The sequence below is a fragment of the Cygnus olor genome, chromosome 6 (assembly GCF_009769625.2).
Source record: "Cygnus olor isolate bCygOlo1 chromosome 6, bCygOlo1.pri.v2, whole genome shotgun sequence".
NCBI lineage: Eukaryota > Metazoa > Chordata > Aves > Anseriformes > Anatidae > Cygnus > Cygnus olor.
The window spans coordinates 12,824,345-12,845,409 of record NC_049174.1 but is presented as its reverse complement, the minus strand read 5'-3'; the positions used below and the strand labels follow the sequence as shown (position 1 = coordinate 12,845,409).

Sequence of the window (21,065 nt, the reverse complement as noted above, 5' to 3'; positions counted from 1 at the left end):
CTGCGAGTTTCTGCTGGAGCTGGTTAGTAATGCTGATTAGCAGAATCCCTGCACATTACTTTTACAGTAAAAATACTGGTTAAAGTTTCACAAGCAGAAGTAAACTGACTGGCTGCTTTTGTCACTATAACTGATTTAACGGTTGGACTTTTGGACTTGGTGATCTTAGAGGTCTTTTCCAACCTAAACGATTCTATGATTTTGTTTATTGTAATTATGCAACTTGTCTCAGAGAAAAAGTATTTATTTATTTATTTATTTATTTATTTATTTTCCCCAGTAGAAGTTATTCTTATTTGGGAAGAGCTTGCAGCTCCACTACTCTAGGCATAAATTGAACTCCTCCTTACCCCCATTAGCTCATGCTACCATGTCCTCTCTGCTCTAATCAAAATCATTAGAATAACCCGACCGACACAATTAGTTCACTTCCTTCACTTCCACACTCCAGAGCCATTTGGCCACTGACTCTGCAATACACACTATCAAATAAATAAATAAAAGTGTGGGACATGTCCTCTCTTTCTATCCACCCCCCTTTTTTTTCCTGAAGTGAGGGTATGCAGTTTCTTATAAAATGCAAACATGAACAGAGTCCAGTTGATGAAATAAATACTTGAGCTAATATTTCCTCCTTTACCATTCATAAAATGAGAGTGTTAAGCATAAGCATATATCAAGTGATATTACTCAAGATACATAATGCAAAAATGTGATCTCATCTGAGCTAATTATTAAAGAGAAAAGCCAAATATTATGACTGTAGATTGTTGTCATTATAGAAATATTTTTGTGTATGGTACACAGTGGCAGCACTTTTTGCAAGGCAGTATTTTTTAGGGCAGAAATGTGATACAGATGTGCCTTTATATGGGTAAAGTCAAAACAAATAATTCAGCAGTGTTACAAAACAAGATGACCTATGATTATGGCTTGGGATCAGAATGCAGAAGCTAACAATCTCCTAGAGAGGCAGTTAATACCCCAAGCCTGTCAGTGTTCAAGAAATGGACAGCGCTCTCATTAATATGCTTTAACTTTTAGTTAGCCCTGAAGTGATCAGGCAGTTGGACCAAATGATCTTTGAAGGTCCCTTCCAACTGAACTATTTGATTCTTTTCTAAAAACTTCGTATTTCCCTCAGTGCAAAGCAAGCATTTTCCTGTCCTTTCTTTCCTTTTCTGTTCTGTACTTTTTAAAAAAATGCAATTTCCAGACTAGTCATTCAAAAGAATTCCCATGCAGTCCTGCTCCACAATGCTGTTATGCATAAAGTCAGCAGGCACACCTGGTAGTAAACTCAGTATCAGTACTCTGTAGTGCATATAGAACTTTTCTTTTTATTTTTAAAATGTCTTAATACATCAAGGTGAAGGTTTTGAACAGCTGAAGAGACATGAAAAAAACAGTCCGGCTCATCTGACAAGATATTTGTCTATTAGCTCTGCAAGATGCTCGCAGAAGGTACTCACACTGTTGCTATGGAGCCCATGTTTTTAAGAGCGCAACAGAGGTCAATCCTGCTCCTCTGGAAGGGGAACAGAAAAATATGACCCCTCCTCTACTCATGGAGCAAGATGAAGTAATATACAAAAGAGAGCATTCCTTGCCCTTTCCAAAGCTAAATAGGAGCAAGCCCTCAGAAAGGATAATGTTTGTGTTAGCAGTATCTTGGTACAGCACGCTTTTCTGTGCCAGCATGGCTGAAAGAAGTGGTGAAGGATCTTTCTCTTCACAAGATGCCTCTGAATTTGGTATCACAGAAAAGCAGCGTAGCATCAGTCTTGATGCCTCAACTGACTCCAGTTGAAGCATTCATTACATACAGCAATCCCATGGATTCATCACTGGATGAAACAGAGGCTGCTAAATGACACGCAGAGTTTTTTTAGCCCTATGTGTTTGGGCCAGCTGATGCAGTACAAGTGATAAAGCTGTGGCTGAATGTGACTGATGACTCCTAACTCAACACCATTAAAACTTTTATAAACATTCCCCACTAGCCAACACTTACCTTTCCGGGGGGTGAGGATGGCAATGGGACGGGACGCACCAGTTTCACCTAACTGCTAGTGCACTCCCTGCCACTCCACAAGCTGCTCGTTTGTCTTAGCACCCTAGCTCCTCTTAGTTAGACTGATGGCAACAATATGCTAAACTCCAACTTCTTAGCTTTGAATTGTCATCATCCTAAATTAAAATGTTGGTAGCTGAGAAGGCCCTATTGTAAGGCCCAATATCCTACCATCTCCTAGAGCCAGAAACTTGTTCCAGTCTATGACGAGACCTTCCTCTGGACATGACTGACAAAGCACAGAAGTGCTGGGGGCCTTCCCTCCTCCTCCTGCCCACAGAGGGCTACATGCAGTGCACAACAACTGAAGGTCTCTGAGGTGAGGAGGGTCTCAGTAGGCAAGCATGGCTTTATAAGGAGGAGGAAGTGGAAGAAGTTTCTACCCAAGCAGCATGCATTGCTTTCTCCCTTATTCCAGTACTTCTCTGAGCCCATGCTTCTGTTTCTCAGAAATGCATTTTTACAGAGTATTTCCCTCTGTATGAAGTATGGTGCTTCATATCCTCGAGTAAACCATATTCTGCAAAGCTACATAGCAATTGTATGGTACGGGTATTTTAGATGGGAGTGTGGCACAGGCACCTACATTTTCCCTTAACTTACAAGCACTGCTGTTGGAAAATCACCATCCTTTCCATCCCTATCTGTTGTGATTCATAATGATGGCTATTTCTACAATTCTTTCAAATCAAGTTATCAAAGCACTGATTTTCTTTGATGTTATGCTGTTCAAAGTGATGTAGTGTGACAAACATATTTCTGTGGCATAGACCACTTATGCTACTTTGCTTTTTTTTAAGATGGATAAAAAATGAGCAAGAGGAAGAGAAAAAGAGGAGGAGGAAGGAATAGCACATAGCTTAACACCCTTGGAAATCCTGCACCTGGCCATTCAGGTACATAAACTTGCCATCGTGTTTACCAGAAGCAAAACTAGTACAGATTCCTGGCTTTAAACTCTTCAGCATCCTTCCCTGCAAGGCGGTCAGATGTAGCCGACCACCTCAGAGATCAGTAACACAGCTCAGCTTTTCCTGGGGGGAAGGGACCATTTTATGTTTGTAGAAAAAACACTTGCCTGTAACTAGACAAAGCAGCTTCCACAGGATGGGGGAAAAAGCAACACTACTTTCACCAATCTTCTCTCACCTATTCCTAATGCTCATACAGATTATTATCCACATAACATCTGTACAAAGGTCTGGCAAGCCCCGAGCCTAGAGTGAGAAGAATACTCTAAAATTTACTATTACCCCAAAATCATTCCTACCTTAAGGATGTTATAGAGCAAGCTACAGATGGAAAAAGCGTGGCTGTCGGTATACTGTTGGCAAAGTGAGGGAAGGAATAATCCCAAACCTTTCATCACAGAAAATATAACAAAACATCACTAGAATCAAGCAAAGAAAAGAGGGGTTAGAAAAAATAGCAGCAAGAAAGTGCTGCTGGGCACAGATGAATCTCTCTCAATGATAAGTCTGTGAGCAGAGCAGGAGTATCAACATCAAGAGGCTCATCTCCAAATGTTAAGACTTTAGGAGGAAAGAATTACAGGAAGACAAGGTAAAAAAAGAATATATATATATATATATATATATATATATATATATAAAACAAGTCTCTCCTTGACTTGTGGTGGTGGTGAGGGAGATAGCATGGAGGAGGAATCCAAGATACTTCAATACAATTCCTCTTCTGCAAAGTATAGAAAATACCACTTCTGCCACTTTCAGGGTGGTGCAGAACTCTTATGGTCATGGCTGACGCAGAAAACTTCTTTATCCAGATACCTTTTTCTTTATCTGTCTAGCAAGAAAATACTGGAGCAAGCTACAGACTGAAACAGAGAACGTGGAAGACCAAACTAGAATTAAGTACACAACTGTTTTCCTTATTCAATAAAGTTCCTTGCTCAGTATCAGGAAAAAGCAACTCCCTCATGATTGTGTACCATAATTAAATCTGTGACAGATTAGCTTAGAAGCTAATTCATTTAGAAACAACATACAATATGAAGAAAAGAAAATCACCCACGGACTTCAAAAGGCTTTCAGCTTGATTAAGCCATAGAGCAGACTAAGCAGAAGGTGCACAGCAACAAATTTTCTAAGTGTTAGAACAGACATACAACATTGCTGCTTTGCACAAACAGAAAGAGAAGGTGAGAATTATACTTTAGTTGCTGGCCTTATGTTTCTGTGCATCTGCCCTAATTCACTCCACCATGGGAACACTCAAAATCACAAGAAAGACAGAGATACAATCTTAGCTCCCCCCGTGCCTACCCAGGTTTGAATTTGCATCTACACTTTGTCCTTTTCAGAGCATTACTTTTTTTTTTTTCCACAGCAATTCTATTTCTAAAGAAATAATCAAAACTCCTAAACTTCTAAGCGAAGTCTGATCTTCTATTCACCTTGCCTACTATTCTCTGATCTTACTGACTTTTTCAAAAAAAGCTAAAAGATTAAAGGCAGAAATTTTTCCCTGTTGAAGCCATGTGGGTTTGACCCTTATCCAGTTGCAATTACCTAAGCAGTGTACAAATCCCACATTATTTACTTCAGCAGTATACAAACTCTGCTTTAATTATAATCCATATCAGCTTCTCCAGAAATAAGAAAGTGTTCATTACTCCCCAGTTCCCAAATTTTATTTTTTTTTAAAGTAGATAGACTCCAAAGGCCTCCCGAGTCTATGGAAACCCTGACCATTAGTTGGAGCTTAAAACTAAGCCCTAAATTAACAGCCTTCCCAGCTTCATCAGTGCCACTTAAAGATATAATGCATAGCCCCGTTCCCCACAATCTCCAAGACAGATGGGATGGATCAGCCTCTAGGCACCGAGGCCTTCTTCCCAGCAGTGACAATTGGTTTAGGTAGTCATCCGATATTTAGACTGCTAGGGTTAGGTGTAGTAAACAACATCCTTTACATCAGTCATGTTGAACACACAGGTCTGTGACCCTCTCCAAGAAGATGAGCAACCAAAGGAACAACCACTGGAGGAAAAAAGCCAGGTGACAGCACGCACAGGTGCACACACAACATTCCGTATGTATTATCCTTATGCACTGTAGAAGACAGCATACAATCATGCTGCAGGTTACACAGCTAAATTCCACCTTCCCAACAAAACTAATAGTAATTAAGCCCCCCAATAAAACACAGAAAAAAACATGAATGTCAAAGTCTAAGCTCGCACTTCGCAATATATAAGTCAAGATTAAGACTTCATCAACAAATCAGGACCCAAAATACCAGGTGTGTTTCTAGTGGCTGCAATGAAACTTCACTTTTAGAAACTGTTTTTTTATTTGCTTGGATCTCCCGACTTGAATTTCAACAGGATACAGTTGTTTTCACCTTTACTGTCAAATGCTAAGGACGGCCAAGATGCCATTTTTCCCAAATAACTTGCTCTGAGGGAATTAGAAGCAGTGATAAAGACATGCTTCACATGCAGCTGTGGCTTGTGACTCTTTTAACAGATGCCCAGTTTGCATTCTCCCCGGTGCTTTGAAAAATGTCTTTCTCCTCATTCCCAGGACCACAGCACTGACGAAGAATAGCACACACCTCAAGTAATTTGCCGTTCTTTCCCTGTGTCCCTACAGGATTATTCTCTGCAATACGTGGTGCTTTGCTGAGATTCTGATGCGCTCCCTGACAGAAGGGGATGGGAGTACCCATGGAGGGACTTAGTGGCAGGAGCTGGTAAGTCACCAGCTCTTTAGTCAGGGATAAGGACTCAACACACTCTCTGGGCCAACTCTCGAAGCCTGTCAGCTAGGAGTAAGCTGATGATTTGAGGATAATTAATAATGGTATTCCTAATCCTACAAGTCATCACACTCATGCTTGGTTTTCAATGCTGAAAAAGCAGACGAGAATACAGCAAAGAGCAGGCCAGCCATTTGTGTGATCAGAGCTTGTGCCAATGTCCGCAGCTGCTGCCAGGTCATTTAGCAAAAAGAGTCTCTACTTAACTCAGTTTTCATTCCTTCTCTGCAGTTAGTTTGAATACCACTTAACCCTGCACTGTTCACTCATTTACTTGCACTGAAGGCTTCCTGGGTTGTGGAGCTTCATTTACTTTATACAGTGACTATTAACATACCTAGAAATCATCAGCCCTGTTTCTGTTCAAATACACAGCTGCTTTTGTACCTCCTTCTAACATGAGCAGTGGCTGTCAATTGAGTGCGGATATATATTCTTCGCCAACGTTAGTCAGCTGAATTTCTTCTTGGTCGCACATCACTACCACAGCACTACCTTGAGCACATGCACGGCTCAGAGTGATGCAGCTCAGGTACGTACCAGAGTCCATTGACACTGCAGAAGGCCATACACAGAACCTGGAACCCTCCTGGCAGCTGGTCTCTGGTTTATTCTCTAACTTCTTTTACATTCCTTCTGGTCTCATGAACATGTAATAGTTTTGCCAGTAATACACTGCTTTGGCATGTGAGCTGCCTTGATTGATTTTAAAGCTGCTAACCCAACAAATGAGGTCTCTTGTGACATGATCCATGTGGAACCTCTGGGATCTCCAGAGAAGAATTTGCAGAGTTTGTACCTTTCAGGGCTGAAAACGCTGCCACTTGCCCAGATGTAGCTTTTACCATCCTGACACGGATGAGACTTAGACATTCAGACTTCCTGTTTTTGATATTCTCTTGTTTGAACTTTACACTAACACATTCATCAAGACATACAGGTGGACTGGTTTCACAGGACAAATGGACCAAAAAAAATCAAAAGTTCATTGAGGGCAGTGGAATTAATACATAGCACCCACAAGCCTGGAGTAAACAAGGCACAGCCAAGGAGAAACACAGAGGCTATGCTAAGTGTAGGTAAATGCTCATATACAAAAGAACTGAGCTTGTTCTCCCAGCACCATGGGTAACAGTAAAATAAAAACCCACATATTTTATGTTGGAAACAAACAAACAAACACCAACAACAACTTGCTGAAAACCTGCAGAGTTGTTCACAGACAGATTAGAGTTATAGGGTCACCTATCCCAATACTTGGAGCACCCCTTAAACTTTCCAGGACAAATACACATGTTTATCAGCCAAACCCCTGTTCCAGCTTTTCTGCCTGCAGGGCTGAGGCAAAGAAGTTAGTACAACACCAGTTGAGGATTGCAAAGTGCATGTAGGGGTGCAGGACCAGCACTGAACTGGCCAGTTACTAATCTAAACTGCCCTTCTAGGCAGCACCAGGCCAACTTCAAGCCAAGTCCTATAAGGGGAAAATCCCACTCTGCGAAGAAGCCAGCCAGATGCCAGGAAGGTGAAGGACCTAACTGCTACGGGCTTAGACAAAAGCTAAATGTTTTCACTGCCATTTCCCCACAGCCAAGCCATTTTAAAACTGGACTGAAGAGCTCACTTACCTTACCTCTGAAAATTAAGTTGCTTCTGTGATCATAACTGATCAACAATAAGAGATTTAATCAACTCAAACAAGCAAGAGACACCATGCAAGGTCTTCTGATCTCTGCCCAAATGAGCTGTCACATGATCAAAGGCACCTTGGACCAGCAACTTCATGTTTTGAAACATGCAGGTCCACCATAAATAAGGTACTCCCTGCTACACAAATTCAAGTCACCCTTGCCTAGAAACATTCTTCCCACCCCTCCTAACAAGTCAGTGGCCTTGTTTAGACATAGCGTATTTTCCAAACACTACTTTAGCCATAGACGAGGGTTTCTTTTTGCTCAGCTGGTTTTGGCGTAGCTAAGGAGAAGATAAGAGTTTAGAAACACCACTGTTACCAGTTAAAGTTTTACTTCTGAATCAATAGAAACAGGGCCTGAAAGTGACATAGAAGACCGGAAGACTGTGGTCTAAACTAAAGCTATTTAAATAATAAAACCTTTACAATACAAAACACATTCTTAGGGGACATTACAAAGTCTCAAGGCAAAAAGCAGCTGAAGACTTGGAACAAAGAGATCAACTGAAATGAAAACAAGCACAATGTACTTGCAGCACTTAGAAAGCACAATCGTAAAAGCCCTGGACAGGTGAGAACAATTGTTATGTGGAACTGAACAAGTGAGGAGAGTGCTGACAGCTTTCCAAAGGACCTTCTTGCATTTTAATATTGTGCCAAGTTTGCTAAGATTTGTCCCCTACTATTTCTAATTCAGCGACTTGCTGCTATCTAATAGGTGCTGTGTATGATGACAGTTCACAAGGCATTTGCTAAATTCAAGAAAGGAGCACCCTTACTTTTCAACTACTTGTTTTTTGGGGGGAAGTTGAACTAAGTCAATATTGCATCTGGCTTTTTTTTTTTTTTAATCACACTTGCTGGCTTGGAAACTATTAGGAAAACACTTTCTTTTTATTACGGAAAACAAAACCAAAAAAAAGTTTAATTTTACCCTAGTAGGAGGTGGTTTTAGACCAGGGGAGTGAGCAAGAGTAGACACTGCATGATCTGGCATGATGATATGTTGCGCTGAGCCCTCCCCATCTACTCGCAGGATCACAGCACTAGAGGCAGAGTGACTCCTTGAAAGCCAACAGCTTTCCACCTGCTGCTCAGTCTGACAGGGCTGCAAGCTCAGGAAATAGCCCATTTACTAACCTTGGCTTCTCTGCTCCTGGTATTCAGTTCAGCCGGCCAAGTCAGTGGTGCTATAATAGCAGTATTTATCCTTTTGGCAAGTGAGGAAACACAGAGAAAACAGGGAAAAAAAGACAGAAGGCACCCCAGAACAGGAGTGAGGAAAGCCACATAGAGAGACAAAAGAGTGCAGAGCACATTTTGCAGAAGGCAGAACTCCCACATCCATTAGGACTTGCCGTCAAAGCAACAGGCATTCCTGGCAGACGCAACTGACCACTGAAAAAATGTTTGTTTGTTTTAATAAAGAACAGAGAGGGAAAAAATAAAAGGTGAAAAGAAGGAGAGATGTTAAAAGAACAGGAGCTATGCAAAAAAAACAGGAGGCAGGGAGAGAGGCTGTTTGTCTTCTTCATCTACAGAAAAGTGAAGACACAAGCCAAGGGAAAACCAATAGCACAGGCCGCTGGGGAAATCTGCTCCTGACAGACCTTCAGAGAAGTTCCTCCGGGACAGACAGCTGCCCTTCCCCGGGAGCCCATAGATGACACGACAGGGAGACAGCTGCCACCAAGTGCCACCTCTGCCTGCAAGATGCTGCATGTGCCAAACACATGTTTTGATGGAATCTCACCCCAAATTTGTAATGTGAACAGTTTGGGGATTTCTCTTGAATCCAGTTGAAATAAAGGAATAAAAAGTAAAACCAAACAACAGATCATCCTAACAAGGTGTGTCTCATTATCTACATTACTAAAAAACAAATCATAAAGCCTAATGTTTACAAGCTTGAACGTAGAACCAACTTTCAATTCATGCCCATCTGAGGACATGAGTTAGGTCCCTCTAAAGTCTCACCTGAGCAGATCAGCACTCACAAATGTCCCTGCAGCTTAGAGCCCCTAACACTTCCCACGGGAACACTGGTAATACCCCACACAACAGCCTCAAAGCAAGATCAAGCCTGCAGTTATGTGAACATATGAAGTACAGAGGTGGCTGCCGTTCCAGTGCCAGCAGTTTCTAGCTAACTCAACTTTCCAAAACGTATTGCTGTTCAATGCCAAAAATATAAATAGTCACAGCAAAGGTAAAAGGGTCTATAAAAACACATCTCACCACTGTTAATCAGTAGCCTGTTAGTTCATTTTCTGAGATTATGAGGAATAATGTCCTGCCTTCCACAGTTAAGAGAAAATTAGAAACATACAGAAAGGCTTTTGTATCTGCTGACCAAGCAAAACACAACTTTTTCTCAGGCTACCCCGCTGACTCCAGTGTATCAACAGTTTGTCCCCCTGCCCCATGACTACATCTGACACCACCGCCCTGGCTTATATCACGAGTTGAAAAGTGCTAGTCAGACTCCAAGATAAACTTGTCAATAGTGAGGTGCAGACATTCTTCCCTACCTGCTTGTGAGTGTCAGCTGTTTGTCTGGGAGCAGTCCCTTGAAAAGGTTTTACTAAAGCAGAAAGGGAAAGGGAGATGCAGAGGGCAATTCAAACAGAAAAGAGAAAAAAAAAAACGCAGAGGGGAACCCCACAAAGACTGCAAAGAGGAGAGGAAAAAAGAAAAACCACCCTGTCCCCATCAGGTCCTCCCAACAACCTTCTTTATCAGAGGTTCATTGTCAATCAATTAGCCAAGGCAGCAGGGGTCTGTAGGAAGGGGGGTAGCTTGAGAGACAATGGTCTGCCCTGTTGTATTACTATTTAATCACTTTTCCTAAATAAATAAAGCAGCCCTGAGGCGCTGTCATGTCAAGGGAATTTATAACAAAAAACCCTTCATCTTTCATTGGTCATTACTTTTCCTTCCCTCCCACCCCTGCAGGACTAGAGAGGGTTATTACTGTAGCCTTAAGTTCCATCTTTGTGTTGCTTGCCTTTGATTCCCACTCGGACCTTGCCACTTTCTGGCACTAATTTGTCAGGCCGAACAAAGGAGGGATTTGTACCTCCTGTAAGGTCTCAATTAGGAAAGGCTTCTGCTGTATTATGTGCCATTGGGACAGGACACAAAGACGGTAATTACAGGAATTTGCACTAAATGGCTGAAGAATTCACAGCAAAACTTTTCTTCCTCCCCCCTCCTCATCCTTTTCCAAGCTTACCCCTCCCAGTAGCCTTGGGGAAAACTGCTCTCAATGCCTGCAAGATGTAATTACCAACAGCAGGCCCCTTAGGTTAAACAGCAGCCCACGCAGGGGAACAGCACAAACTGCCTGCAGGGAGCAAGGTACAAGCACAGAGCCTCAGCTTGCTGGTGTGCCTCCAACGTCTCCTCAGCACAAGCTTTTCTGAACCAGACAAGATTTCCCAGTTTCTCCCAGTTATAAGTATTCATTTCTTTGTGCTGTGGTAACAGCTAGAAGTTCCAGCTGACTCTTAAAGACCAACTCTGAGGGTCTCAGGGCACACAGCAAAGGGCGTGCTCCCAAAGTGCTGTGTATCGGCAGCCTCTGGTACAGGTAGCCCCACTGGCCTACTTCTCACAGACTCATCACAATTCATATTTTTCTGAGCAAGCATTTTTGTTCAGTTCTGCAGACTAAAAGGAGCCCACATGAGCATTGGGAATGCCTAACGTATGTCAGGAAAAGACTCCGTGCAACCCTGGCCCAGTCAGAGCACTTTATTTTTGTGGGGAACACAAGTGTTCCATATTTGGGAGAGAAAATCCACTCTTTCCTACAGAAAAGTCTCCTCCCCTACCATATAACGCAACACTAAAACCTGTTTCACATTGTAAACACACAGTGTTGTCATCCTGGGACCTGATCCTGTTGGAAATCATCCCTGGATCACTGGAAATGACCATTTGGAACTCTCCTGAGCCTCAGTCAGAAGATGAAGCAAAATGACAAAATCTTCCTCTACTGAGCTTTGAATGAACAGAAATGAGAAGAAAGGGATAAAGTTTGAATACAATCTCGGACACTGTCTTAAAAAGAAGCTATTAATTCTGCAGTCTTCTTGGCTTTCACAAGGCCTGCCTGCTGGGTAACACAACAGGTTGGATCCATCTCGGGGATGCTTATTTGTCCCAGAGTCCCCCTGAAGCTTTCACTCTCACAACTGTCCTTAAAAGTAAGACATCTCTGTTGTCTCTGTTTTAGAGGTAGTAGTTTTTTTTGAGCTCTTAGGTACCCAATGGAGTTCAGTTATTGTAGTACCTGGGCACCTTCAGTTTCAGCAGGAGTTTGGCACATAAAACAAGGAAAACAAGACGTGAAGTCACAGAGAGAGTTTGTAGCCAGGAACAGAATTAAATTCAGACAGCAGCCCCAAAGACATGACCAAACTGGTAACTGCAGTGGGGCCTACCTTCACCACGCTCCTGCTACCAAAGAAGTAACGTACACTGTGGAGAGGTGAGCAGGAAGCACATATGCGGGTGACCACTATGGAGCAGCAAAACCAGATCAACCCATAGCCAGCTCTGAGGGCAACTCTACGTTTCTGGGCCTCAGGTCTCCCTTGCCAGGGATTCAGGCCAGCCAGCTGGCCCTGGGCCTGCACAGACCCCCCCCAGAGTCATGTGTGGTTCCAGAGCAACAGGAGACCCCCACATCAGACAGCTCCCACCCCGGGGCAAATGCAGCACCTTAGCAGCTTCCCTAACAAAAGAGGAAAACCCTCCTGAAAAGCTGTTTTCTGATGCAGCTGGCAGTTTTAAGTGAGTATAACTAAACTTAGTCACAGAGCACAATTTTGGCACAAGCTTCTCAAATCTGCTCCGCAAAGGTGCCTTTACTAAAGTAAAAGGACAATGAACTGCATTCACATGAGTTCACTCTCTTTCCCTTTCACTCCCAAACAGGATAAAATCATGCTCCTGCCTAGGACTAGAGTCAGCATTCAAATGATCTGAGATTTACAATTAGATGCACAGGCTTCAGGTCATGTTTTCAACTCTGCTTCAGGAGAAGAACGGAGCGGGTAAGTTCATGCCTGAACCTCAGAGTATGTGTCTATAGAATATGTGTCGCTAAAAGATGGTATGTCAGGAAAAGCATAAGCATGGCTTTGAGAAGTGTCCCCAAAAGGTTCAGAACTGAAGTGGAGTTCCAAAAACAAATTGAAGGAGACACAATAATAAAAAGAAACACAATTGCTTGATGTTGGACATGTGTTCTATCCAGAATTCAGACCCCTTTAATTCTGGACCGCCTTTCCAGACTCCTGAAGCAAGAAAACAGCCCAACTGCCCTGTAAAGAACCCCTGGCCCACCTATGTATGTCATGCGTGCACGGTCTAACACTTCAGAACTCATCAAATGCTGCTGAATCCCTGTATATCTTAGAGGTTTTTCCCCACATTTTAGAGAGCAAAGAAACACTAACACACCGAAGTGTCTATGGCTGCAGTAAGAGGCAGGAGCAGCTGTATGCTGCTAAAACAAATATAAGCTCTACCAATTGACTTTTTTTTTTCCCCTGCAGAAGGTGAGTGGGTGCAGATGCTGCAGTCTGGTTGCTTACCTGCACACTTGAAGCTCTGAACTGTGAGCCCTCTCTCTAGAGACAGCGTGGTCAGGATACTCAGGAAGCTGGTGGTCACAGACTGGCGCTTACTCTTTCTAAAATCATTTCCAAAGGGCCGACCTCCAGGTTTGTTCCGAAGCGTGACCTGAAGGTTCTGACCTAAACTTCTAGTGGCATTGGCTGCTGCTCTCAGTGCCTCCATCCACTCCAAGGCCCTCTGACGGGTCTCTGCTCGCAGGCGGAGGACATCTTGAGGAAAAATGACCTGAAAGCAAGAGTCACAGCCATCCTGAGTATCTGTCTGGACCGACAGGCACACATCGATATTGTAGCTCAGCAGAGGATCTTCATCAAGCCTACCCGGTTGGAATGCCATGAGATAAGACCTGTTCAAGACAAAAGTAAATGCCTTCCAGTTATTCTGGACAGTTAACCTGTAAAGAGTCCCTGATTTGAGAATATTTTGGTACTCTTTATTATTTTCAGTCAAATTCATGGACAGCAAAAGTTCCATGGGCTTCTCTACCAATCCATTTGTTTGAGAAAGGTCACTGCTATTGTCAGGCTTTGGCACATTCTCCAGTTTCTCCTGCTGTCTTGTGAAAGTAGACACAGAAGCACGCACCGCTTCCCAGAGTTTCCGTCCCCAGTCCAAAGCCTCCCATGGGGACTCCGCCTTCAGCTGTAGCTGAGAGCTGTCTGACAGGGCAGCGTCCACTACCTTGGCTTCAATGCTACCAGTAACAGTGACCCTTTGAAAATGCATGAGCGGATACACGGTGGGAAAAGTCTGGTTGCCACTGCTGTCCAGGCAATACAGGTACAGTTTGTATGGCGAGAGCTCAGCGTAACAGGTTTGCCAGTAGCTGTCATTGTTTCTTCTAATTTCTAAGTATCCCTTCTTCAGAATATTTGGAAACGCTGTCTTGTGTTCTGAAGGAAACAAAAATAGAACATTACCATTAATTCTTTCATTTCACTTTGCTCAGTCGTTCTGGCTTATACATCCCTCCTATTATGAACACATTCTGAGACTAAGATCATGGAAATAGCCTTAACTCAGTAGGCTATAATTATCAAACACAAGCACTGACTACCAAAAAAACAGCATTTCCTTCCCCAGAGATGCTAAAACACTTTACAGAAAGGGGATGGGGAAACAGTGACAGAGACACCAAGCAATTTCCATGTCCGGCAGGGGGCAGCCCCGGCCTCACCTCCTGGCCTTGCCAGGCACTCCGCACGCAGCCTTACCCCAGAGACGGCCATGGGCAGTGGGTTTTTTGGGGGGCTTTTTGGCGTGACCTGGGACCAGGATGTTTTGCGTTGCTCTTTTTACTAGAAAGGAGTTATGTTGATTTATGCGAATTAGGCTCAGGCCCTAAAACTGAACAATAACAGGCTGCCCAGGCTCAAAGCCACATATACCTAAATGTCTCAGCACTGGTGATGTTTGGTTGGACCCTTTCAAAAACCCTGGCCCAAGGCAAAGTCAAGGAGAGCTTGCTTTGTCCTGACAAAACCAGCCAGTGTGGGCACCAAAGGAATACAAATTTAGGAGTTATCTAAAGGATTGCTGAGCTTTAAAGCAGGTTTCAGTGCAAAATTTGTTCCAATCTGATGTGCCCTGCTTCAGCCACTGTCAACACTTGTGAGCATCGTATTTCTACCTGGGCTGGACATGACGGTCTATGCAAGTTTTGTTGGTTCCTGTACAAATTCAGCAGAATTCACTGTTACATTCTAATGCCAACTTTAACATTTGGCATCCCAAAACAACCCAGGGAACAAACTTTTGCTCTATTTGACTTGTACTTCACCTTCCCAGTAACAGAGACCTGTTACGGGTCTTGGCTTTCAGTGGCAGAATTAAGAGACAGGTGATGAGGTTTCTGCCTCCGGTTGCCCATCTCCCTTGGAGGTTTCTGTTCCCAAAGCAGGAGCAAGGAAACCACTTGGGAACAGCTCTTCATCTGCTGCCTGGCACAATTAGGCCAAAAAAAATACCCAGCATCAAATGACCTTAATGCAAAGTGTTAGGAACCACAGCGAGAAGGAGCTCTTTCACTAGCAGTTTGTACCCTCAGGCTGTGAGCTTTCAAAGAGGGATGGGGTAGGCAGCTGGAGGCCGAAAAAATTTTCAACATCTCAGCTTAACCAGTTACCACTCAAGTTAACAGCCCACACTCCAACAAATTTTAAACATGATCACCTTCGAGTATCCCTAGTATGTCTTCAATGCAGAGCTCAGACAGCAGAAGAACCTGGGTTTGACAAAGCCCAAAATAACCCTGTATATAGCGTACTGCATCCCCACTGTTCTGGGCTTCCCAGGATGGCTGGCAAAAAAGCTCTCAGCGAAGACCAACTTTAAATGTTTATAAGGATTCAGTAAACAAGTTTCAACCTTAATGAACATCCATGAGAATTACTTGGTTTAATATATTTAATGTGAGCATGCAAACCTAAGACAGTTAAAAATGAGGGAAGGATGCTACCTCTCATCTACACTAGCAAAAAAGGACACACTTAGGTTTTGCTTTGCCAGCTCAGCCTCAGCTTCCCCATGTAGCCCACATACTCAGAATGGAGACGGCATTTAACACCGTGTTCAAAGCACTCTACACTTTACCTAGAAAGACCGTCTGCATATATGACAGAAGTCACAACAATTTTTAAAAAATCATTACTTTGGCACTGTCTGAAACAGTAGAAAACAATATAACTATATCTTGCAGACAGATATGCTACTGGAGAATATTTCAGTTAAATATGAAAACTGAAAACCAATCTAAAACTTAAAACGGTAGAGAAAAAGCACACTTTCATAACCCCAAATGGATACACGCGTGCGCGCACACACACTAAAAGAGAGCCAATTTAGTTCACCATATATCTCTGGCCCTGACATTCATTAGTATTTCTGCGCTAACTCAAAAGCCATTAATTTCTCTGAAACCCACACTAATCCCTTTGTAGTGCAGATAATGGGCAGCCATTCTAGAGTCATCTTCCCTTTCTATTAATCCAATCAGGGAGGCAGCGCTTCTGCAGCTCCAACTGCAATCTCTCTCGCTTCCATCAAGTACAGATGACAGTTCAAGCTTCTCCGTAATAAGACAACTCGTAACCTTCCCCCAGCCACCCCTCATCTGCACGCAGGTTTGCTTGTCTTTTGTTGAGTTACAGAAAGACTCTCTCTCCCTGCCTTTCACAGAGGCACCTCTTCTCCCTCCTTCATCCCACTCTTTCCCTCAAGCCCCTGTGAATCAGCTCCACTGGCTCTTGCCCTAACTGAAACAAAATCAGCAGCCAACTTGATTAACATTCAAATGTCTCCTATAGCTTAGTTTAGGGCAGTAGATGCTGGCAGAGAAAGTCTGAATCCATGCACACACATCCCTCAGAGCCCTCTGCTCCTTTGTCACCTCCATGCACAGTGTGCTAGGTAAAACCCTTCTTTTTGGAGAGTAAATGCTAGCATCTCTCCATGCACCTTCCAAACAAAAACTGCATTTCTTTTCCTCCCTACAGAGAGGCAGGGAGAGTAAATTGAGGAAGAGTTAAAGAAAAAAAAAAAGGTGGAAATAATCACAGTAAATGGCCCATGTCTGAGCCATTTGGAGTTCCAATTTCAAGATAAGAGGGGGAAGGAGGCAGAAGGAAACAAAGAGAGACTCAGCAGCTGAGGACAGGGCAATATGCTCCTCAGCATCTCTCCTCTCCTTTGGGAACTCCCACCTCATTCCAGCTGGGCACTCTGCACCACGCACACACCTGCTACTCTCCGTGTCTGGGAGCCTGAGAGGGAGCCCAAATGTTGTCTCAGCACATCCAGATTTATGTTCCTGAACAACTGACTGTACCTTGGGTCCCTGTTGGTAAGGTAGGACATGCCCTGCTCTGCACTACTGAAGCATTTCTGATTACAGCAACACCAAGTAGCTTGGAAAAGAGCAGAAGTGGAGATGCTCAGTTTCTGAGGGACTTGCCTTTTAGGTGGTACTCCTCTCTGGATTCTCTAATGCTTAGTAAGAGATGAGCACAAGTTACAGAGCTTTCGTCAGTGGTCCTCCTCTCAGATTCCCATAGTACTCAGCAGATGCCTTTGTGACCTAAAACGCTCCCTCAGGTCACTGGGTTGCTGCACCACAAGCTCCATAGTCTTTAGAGATGGCACTGCCAGACATGTGGTCAGAGAGTACAACTGCAAAAACCTGTGGAAGTCACCTTAAATACCAAAACACTTTTCTCCAACAATTTCTCAATTCAAACAGTTTTAGCATGGCAGTCTCGGCCAGAGATATGAGCTAGGAAAGAGGCCTCCTGGGTCCTGCCACTGCAAGTGAAGTTGGCCAGCTCAGCTTACTTGTACTTTTTGTCTACCTCAATTTTGCACATTGTTTTCCACCCACTCTCCTGTAAGCCGCAGCATTTCTCCCCATCAGGAAGAAAATTCACTCTTTTCATCTTCCTTAGGCTTAGGGAAAGTAAAACGTGCTTTGAAAATGTTGAACTTGGCAACTTGTTAATTTTAGATTTGTGCATTTGCTGGTGGGGTTGGCTTAGCTGTTCAGCAAAATATGCTGAATGAAGTGCCTAAAGATATGAATAAAGAACCTAGACAAATTATTATTTATATCTTTCCTTTCAGGTGTGTTATTTTATGTTCTTTTAAACTATATGAAACTACTGAAGTCTACTACTGCCCAGCCATTCCATCCAAACCTTTTTGCTCCTCTGCAGCAAGTCAAACACTTGTGAAGTGCTTGCTAAGCAGACCACCAGGACCCTGTACCTACTGACACAGAGCCTGCGCTGGGAGGCAGTGGAGAAGGTGGTTGGATTCAGTTAAAGGGACAGAAAGGTGCAAGGCCAACCCCGAACATCTCTGGAAAGAAAAGAAGTATAATGTGCTGAAAGAGATGGTTACCTACCACCAACTAGGAGATGCATAAAGCAGCAGCACTTGCAAAAGAAGTGAGAATATCAAATGAAGATGCATTTGCTGATCTTTGTATAAGTTCACTGAATTCAGCTTCAAAAAGAAGGAAGAAAGGGTATAAAGTGACTGACAAAGCTATGAAAACAGGGTCAGTTCACATTAGGAGAGTTAACTGACACTACTAAAGGAAAAGTCTTATATAGTGTAATAGCAACTAACCTGAAAATTCAGTTATGAAAGTCATCACAACATCACTGGAAGCAATCAGCACTGCCCCAGGAGATGAAAACTTTGTTCATTAGCTTTATGGAGTGCTGTAACTCCAGAGCAAGAGTCTGCATAGAACATAACCCTCCCAACCAGCATGGCCTCACAACCAAACTCATCGGTGCTGCTTGCTGTAATCCTCCTGCACTGTGAAGTTACTGACTGTACGTGAGCCCCTCCCATTGCCTCCCACTGCACTCCCCTCTCCATGCCTCTGCACCCTCGCATGGCCTCCCAGGCAGGGCAGGGGAGCCGGGCACGCTTCCCTCCACCGGACCCAGCTGCCCAGCCTAGCCCCCTCTGCCACCGCCCTCTGCCAGCCCCCTGTGGCCCTTCCAGCTCGCAGGGTGCCCATGCCCAAGAGGCAATCAGGAGCAAGCCTGCAGGGAACAACTGCAGGACTCCCTGAGATAGCTGGCAGGGTTAAAGGGGAAGTATTATCTAGCAGATGAGATGAGGTGATCCAAATTACACTCCCGTGTGAACCTAGGCAAAGCACCTCACCTCTCTTTGTCCCTGCTCACCCTCCCTATCTTTACTGTGTGGTTTATTTAAGCTGTAACCTCCTGGGAGAAGGGGCTGTCTCTTGCTAGATGCACAGACAGTCCCTGGCACTTACGGACCCCAGTTCAGTGGAGGGCATCCAACTACATCCAACCGGCACTGGATTTTAAATAACAATTTTGCCTCCTCAAATCTTGAAAGGCTCCAAATCTCTGCAGTACAGCTATTTCTTGACTACCTTTTAATGCTGAAAATAGATTGGCCACAGGGGGCACCGGCTCTCCAACTGGCTTGTTACTTCTGGGATTATTTCCAAGTAGTTTGAGGCTTCCTGCTCTCCAGAGAGGAAGGTGCAGAAGCGTTGTTTCCGCACATCTGCCTCTCGGATGGCAGCACCATTATCTTCTGCACAATACCACACAGCTATAACGTTCTGCCATCCCAGTGGCAATTAGCAGCATATTGGTCTGCCCTGGCTTCGTGACTGCTACTTACCACTGACAAAAGATAGTGCTATAGGAGTGGTTTTGCAAAACCACAAATGGCAATTAGACTTCAGAAACCTCCCTGGTAGATCAGTGAGGAGCTAGGCTTTACGAGCTAGGCTTTAAGCAGAGGGGCAGTGTGAGGGCTCCGCAACTCCACAAGTCACACCTTCAACATTTCACACTGCTCAGGATCTCTGACCACTTTCACCTCTGCAGCAGCTCATTTACCTACCACAGCACCTCGCTATTCCAGCTGTCTTTGCAGCTCCTTCCTGAGGAAGTGAAAAGATGGTAAATCAGTCAGCAGAGAGAAACAAGTGAAATCCTGGCCCCAATCAGAGTAGACTTTGGCCTTGTTAGCCAGTTCTAGAGCAGTCACCTTTCTCTGACATGCCTATTTAGCCATGCCACAGTGCTGCAACCAACCCATAGATGCAGCATCCTGACAAAGCATACTGCCAAAATCAATGGGGCTGGCTGAGTACGGGCACAGCTGCCTGTTGGTGAAAGCTCTGCGGTTCCCCGAGCTCACAGGCATGGCAGGCGCACTAAACAGCTACCCGGGAAAAATACTATAGCACCCACACTCTTAGGAGTGGTTGTGTTTGAATGAAAACATCCACATGACTGTCAAAGATAACTGCTCACACATTGTGTTTTAATGATCTAAGCCAGCTTTCGCAGGATACTACAGAAGCAGTATTCTCCCTTTGTTTGCCAGGCCACATGCCCAGAAACACAAAAGCCTGCCTTGAATTTGCTTACAACTTTCTTCTTTGCTAGCTCCACTTACTGCTTGACACTTCTCTGTAGCACAAACAGTGCTCATTTCTAGTATACTAGCTGTTTTGCCAGCAGGCCTTAGGAGATACAAACCCAAAAGGCACAGCTTCTTTTCAGAGCCTTTTCTTTCACAGCACATGGAGAGGATCCAGTTTCGTTTTATTTGTATTATGGAAAAGCAAGCAGCAGGAACAGATAAGCTCATTGAAATAAATATACTATGAAGATAAAAAAATAATAATTGTGAAGAGCTAATCTATGCAGCAACTCGGCCAGCCTAGAAGGACTGGGAGACCTCTGCAGGCTCTAGAGCAAAGTCCTTTACCACAGTAAGGACTGAAAGGAGTGGCTGGAAGTTGCTCTCAGTACCTCATATGCATTGGCTTAATCCGCATTAAAGCCCTGGAAAGGGATACCTCCACAGGCTGAGGCCATTATGACTCCTCCAACTACTGTGACAGCTTTTAGCCAACCTTAAAATACATTTTTGGTCTCCTGTGGAGAATAATTACCAGTCCTGGATACACATACCTGCAACACCTACTTTCTTGGTTTTGTTTTTCTGTTTTCAGCTCAACTAACAGTAGCAGCAAACTATGGCAAGCTCTCTAGTCAACAGGGAGGGGAGAAATACCACAGCTACCTTCTAAACCCTGCACAGCAGCTGAACAGAACTGGTCAAGGAAACAGACTAAAAGAGTTCATTTTCAGAGCACAGTTCTCCTTCCTCAAAGCAGGTACCACCACGCTCAAACCATCCCACGCAGAAAGGCTCTTGGAGGGCACATAGCAAGCACTAACAAATGCCTTGAACCGCTGCAAAAACCAGTGGAAAAGGGTGGGCTCAGCATCTTAGAGGTACTGAGTGCTGCTGGGCTACGGGAGGGTCCTGACAGAAGTTCTTCAGCCACTCTTACTA

General features: G+C 43.9%; 1 protein-coding gene across 1 annotated transcript in view; it reads right to left on the bottom strand.

Moving 5' to 3' along the window:
• PLEKHM3 (pleckstrin homology domain containing M3) overlaps window positions 1–21,065 on the bottom strand; it is an 80,200-nt gene that overhangs the window by 57,086 nt on the left and 2,049 nt on the right. The window contains exon 2 of the mRNA XM_040562302.1: window positions 13,157–14,092. Within this exon, the coding sequence (XP_040418236.1) occupies window positions 13,157–14,092 (936 nt within the window). The remainder of the gene's footprint in view (window positions 1–13,156; window positions 14,093–21,065) is intronic.